This window comes from Frankliniella occidentalis, unplaced genomic scaffold (genome assembly GCF_000697945.3).
Source record: "Frankliniella occidentalis isolate FOCC.00 unplaced genomic scaffold, Focc_3.1 Scaffold3387, whole genome shotgun sequence".
In the NCBI taxonomy this organism is placed as follows: domain Eukaryota; kingdom Metazoa; phylum Arthropoda; class Insecta; order Thysanoptera; family Thripidae; genus Frankliniella; species Frankliniella occidentalis.
Genome location: NW_026270447.1, coordinates 2579 through 7394, shown reverse-complemented (window position 1 = coordinate 7394; position 4816 = coordinate 2579). Strand labels below are relative to the sequence as shown.

Below are 4816 nucleotides of genomic sequence, written 5' to 3'. Positions count from 1 at the left end.
GAGGCCGTCGCGCTGCTGAAGATGAAGCCTTCGGGGAAGGTCATCTCGTAGGCGGGGTCGTTGGGGTCCTCGGGCGTCGGGGTCGGGGTGACGGCGAGGGCGTGGGCCCCGGCTGCGAGCAGCGCCAGTAGGAACAGGGCCTCCATCCTGCGCACGTAGATCATCACTGGGGCGGATGGAGGAGAGGAAAGTGTGTCCAGTGCAGCTTATCTCACTCACCTGCAGGTTGCTTGCGACACTCGTTATGCGACCAGCAGTGGCCGCGGCACACGCCCTATTGTAGTCCGCATCTGATTTGTGTCGAGGCTTATCAGCGGAAGGGTGGGAGATACGCTGCCGGACCACTCGAGTGTTTCGAGTGTTTATGTTGTCGCCGTGGGCGCCATATGTCGTTGTAATTGCAGGGGTACATAGTGTGGCCTTAAACATGCGACAATAAAAGCAATAAAAAAATTAAAATACTGGGTGCCTATGATGGACACACCGCCACCGAAGGGCCAAAAGTTATGGCGGATTAAGCTATAATCTTATCAGCTTCAGTGGTCCGAAAGCGAACAACAACTGCATACAGTGGGCGTGTTCTAGTTGGACCGTGCAATGAACTTTGTGCACGTGCGCACACACTGTACTGCCCGTCCCCAGCCCCTTTCTCCAGCACATTTCTCTGTCCCTCGACCGGGCGATCGAACCTCTCCGCGATGGAGCGAGAACTCATTGGAATATTGCTGCCATTGTCAACCTCGGCAGGAGCGTCGTGGGCCTCAGCCTGGAAGCTTTCACTTGATGACCACTGCTATTCAGCCCCGCCAGTGTCGGCTGGGGCTGTTGTGTGTGTGGGGCCCGGTCTACGGGCTAGTGGTCAGAGAGCGGCCGGGCCCGCTACCAAGCCTGCTGACACCTGACCTCTCGTCCGCGGGACGGATTGGACCTAAGTGGCGCGATGCCGTGCCGGACGCTGACGCGCGCGCTGACGGTCCTGGTGTGGGCGCTCTTCAGCACGAGCGCGGCGCTGCTCGGCATGCTGCCCGTTCGAGGCTGGCTGTGGAGGCCTGACCCCAGGCCGTGGCCGGCCGCGCTCGCGTGGGGCGTGTTCCTGTCCACGTCCATGTGCATAACCATGTACGGCGGCTCCCAAGACTTGCGGTCTACGACGGGCAACTCGGCGTTCAAGGTGCCGACCCAACCCACTTAGGCAGGGGTCGCAAACTCGAGCCTTCCGCTCGAACGCAAGAGGTGCGCGTCTCTAGGCGAGCCGCGCTTGGCTCGGGAGCCGCGAGTTTGTGACCTCTGCACATAGGCATTCCGGTAAAGCGGAAATGCGGAAGAATGCATGAAACAAGAATACGGAAGTCACTAAGTTAAAGCACGTTTTCTTCTCCGACGCATTTTTCAGCATTTCAGCTTTACCGGAATGCTTTATTGTAGGCAGAGGCGCGTGGCAGTTCGAGGCGCAAGACACGCGTGGAGTAGTCCGCCCACAAGTAGTCACATACGGCGACAAGACCCCTCCTAAAGATATATAATGATAAATGAGGACAGTCTGACCACGCTCTTGAGGGAAACATGAGGAGCACGTCGCTATTTAAGTCATTGACATTGTATGGCACCAAAATAGGACGCAGTCAAAGCTGACAAGCTTTCTAGATTTGGGAACAACTTGTCAATTTGACGCCGTCGCGACCTCTTCGCGCAGAGCGCCACGCGCCACCTTTTCCGTTTTACTTCTTCACGTCTGTAATACTTAGTCGGCGATGTTCGCGTACCACGGCGTGCTGCGGATGCTGGAGGGGAGCGAGCGCTGCCGGCGCCGCGGCGAGCTGTGCGCCCTGGTGCAGTGCCTGCGCCTATACTGCGCCTCGCACCCGCTGTCGCCCAGGGGATGGAGGGCTCTGCTCGGCATCGCGTTGTTCTGTACGGCGTACGGCGTTTTTAACGGGTTCACGTCCATGTGGTGGATCCAGGGTCGCACGTGAGTTTAAGAGCAGCGGGTTGACGTGCCGAGTGTCCAGGCTAAGACATGCCAGTACGTTGGGTTGCCTATGCACATGCTGCAGGCGCGGGCGGTTGGCGGGGGAGTAGTGGTTGGGAAGTTGCCATGCGAGCTGCCATGTCTTAGCCTAGATACCCGGTAGTTCTAAGGTCGACGCCGACTGTGAGGAAGTGAGGCTGAAGTGTTCCCCCCACAGCTCCGCGTTGGACTTCGAACGCGTGCTGTGGGCCACGTTCAACGTCGGGCTGCAGCTGTACACCCTAACTCTCTCCGGCTTCACGGGGCAGCTCGCGCGAGACCTGCGCCAGGACTGCCTCCGTGCCCTGCGCGCGGCCGGCGCCTGGGTCCCGGACCACAACGGGCACGTCGCGGCCATGCCCAGCGACGAGGCCCGCCTGGTGTGGCCCGCACGCCGGAGGAGCACAGCCCCGGCCGCCAGGAAGGGTGTCGGTGGCATGCCGTCGGGGGGGCAGGTCAGCCCCGGGGACAGCCTGGGGGACGCCCTCGACGGCACCCTCAGCGACAGAATCCGGGACCCCTGGCGTGCGAGCAGCCCTCGCGACCAGTTCTGCTGGCGGCGGTTGCGCGTGCGACACATGGAGCTGGTCGACATGGGCTGCATGGCCTCCGCCATCACCAGCTGGCAGGTGCAGTGAGGCTGGTATCGTGGCCCAAAGAAATAACTAACTATACACTGGCCACGCAAGTGTGTGAATGTCGCACACTTGTAGGTGTGTGAATATCTCCCCCCCCCCCCCCCCCTACGGGGGTAAACGTGTGAACGTAGGAAAAGTTTACACCTATACCCCTCTAAGGGTACGAATGGATATTCACACACCTACAGTTGAGCGACATTCACACACTTGCGTGTGATACAGAATAAGTCGATTTGAATCGGGCGTTACTTTGGATCGAGTTGCTCCTTTAAAAAGCCAAATCCAAACCACAGAGATGGACGAAAGGGTACCACAGCCTCACAGTGCGTACGGTTTTGTCTGTATACCCCCTGATATTCGCTTAAGTCATGATGAAAGCAGGCCTTAATTTAAAAATAGCGAGAGGAACTACCCCGCTACCGTGGTTTGAGCCATACTAAAACATTTGGTTTGACTTTTTAAGAAGCAAAGCCATGCCCAAGCTAAATCGACATTTTATTAAAAGTATTATTTTCTTTGACTACCCTTGCGATCGGGTCTACTACAAAGTCGACAAAGTGTTGCCTCGCCGGCAGGTCCTGACCATGATCGTCTTCACCGTGACTTACTGTTCGATCTGCGTGTCGACGACCATCGGGAGCCTCACCGAGGTGCAGGACGGCCCAGTCGACTACCTTTTGTACAGGATAATGCCCCTGCAAGCAGGTTTGGGGCGGCTACTGTTTTTCGTGTTTGCCTGCTACACCTTTCAGCAAGCGGCTCAAGAGGTACCAAAAATGTCTGTGTTAAGGTGCTAGTTCCTTGATTGAGCCAGCACGATCTCTATTCGACAGCATGTCAAGCTCGGTCAAGCGTTGCAGGGCTTTCTGGCGGACGCTCCAGATGTACCGTTCGCAGTAATTCGTGAGGTAGTGTGTTCTGTAAGATACGTATGCTAAAAATACATTGGGCAGGAACATCACCATTCGCTTTTTGTTCCAGATTGAGAAATTTATCGTTCAAATTGCTCTTTTGGATGGCTATTTCAACGTTCTCGGAATGTTTCGCCTTGATATTAGTGCTATGAGAACTGTAAGTGAAAGTAATATTAGTCGGAAGATGAAAACGTAATTTTTATGGTCTCTGAGGTATAAACAAAACCCATTCGGCTTCGGCTCCTGGAAAGCGCTTAGAAAAATAATCTGCTCGAATTCGGTTAAGTTCAGGGATCATATAAAAATTTTGTCCCCCGTCGTTACATTCACTCGGCAATATAAATAATTTGAGCTCGGCGCCTGCGAGACTTGGGGTGGGCTAACAACCGGCAGTACAAGCGTGCACTACCGGCGCAGCATGGCCTACTTACCTATCAGGCGCCAAGGGGACGATGCTTTGTCCCATATTCCTAGGGAAGATGGATGGCGTATAGGAGATAATGGCCTAGTCGAAATGAGTGCAATGAATCCCAATCCGTAAATGCCTCTGATTGTTGCAGATTCTGGCGGCTACTGCGACGTATCTCTTCGTGCTCACGCAGTTTAGACTGTCCTTGTATTAGCGAGCAACGCATCTCTGATGTGCAGATGATTCAATGTGTTTGCCCGGAGAAGAAAATAATTTTGTTTTTATCAATAAGTAATTATCTATTACTTATTCTAGTTAGAGCTAGTCTGCAACGACAAACACTGTGAAAAATTGTCGTACTGGGTACAGGAGGATTTTCCATAAGATGGCGAGCGGTTACGATTAGAAATTGTAAATTTACAAGCACTGCGTTATGGACTATGAATCGTGTCGAGCAAGAGTGGGAGGTTGTATACACATGCACGACACGTTTTAAGTGGTACATTACAAAATATACCGTACATGTACGAACAGATTTTTTACTGTGAAGGCGGATGTGTGTGGCAGTGGCAGGCCGCAGGCCGCTGCTGACTCAGAGACGCTTTCGTCTTGCTGTAGGCAGTTAATTCCGATGTAGAAAGTCGACGGACCATCATCTGAGATTAGATACGGCCGATCTGATGAGCCGACGGACTTCTCACGGATTGCAGCCACGGATTAGTTAAGGGCAACTCAGGCGCGGTTTTATTGGTTTTATTGGGGGGGGGGGAAGCACCCAAAAAAGGGGGCGAGAAATCAGGGGTCTAGAACACGCTTTCCCGGGTGAAAGTCGATCGCCCCCCCCCCC

General features: G+C 54.4%; 1 protein-coding gene and 1 long non-coding RNA gene across 3 annotated transcripts; one reads left to right on the top strand and one right to left on the bottom strand.

The window, feature by feature from the left end:
• Nucleotides 1–22: 22 nt before the first annotated feature.
• LOC127752048 (uncharacterized) lies at nt 23–1906 on the bottom strand. Its single transcript, XR_008012291.1, has 3 exons — nt 1764–1906; nt 220–1093; nt 23–147 (listed from the first exon to the last, which is right to left on the bottom strand). It is a non-coding gene; the product is annotated as an uncharacterized LOC127752048 (long non-coding RNA).
• LOC113205813 (uncharacterized) lies at nt 941–4810 on the top strand. 2 transcript variants are annotated; one of them, XM_052276557.1, is made up of 6 exons: nt 941–1171; nt 1746–1969; nt 2187–2637; nt 3222–3554; nt 3628–3717; nt 4121–4810. In XM_052276557.1, the coding sequence occupies exons 1-4, from the start codon at nt 941–943 to the stop codon at nt 3441–3443; spliced, it is 1128 nt and encodes a 375-aa protein (XP_052132517.1). In that variant the 3' UTR covers nt 3444–3554; nt 3628–3717; nt 4121–4810. The 2 variants fall into 2 exon arrangements, with proteins under 2 accessions (XP_052132517.1, XP_052132518.1); XM_052276558.1 differs by lacking the exons at nt 2187–2637; nt 3222–3554; nt 3628–3717.
• Nucleotides 4811–4816: the final 6 nt, after the last annotated feature.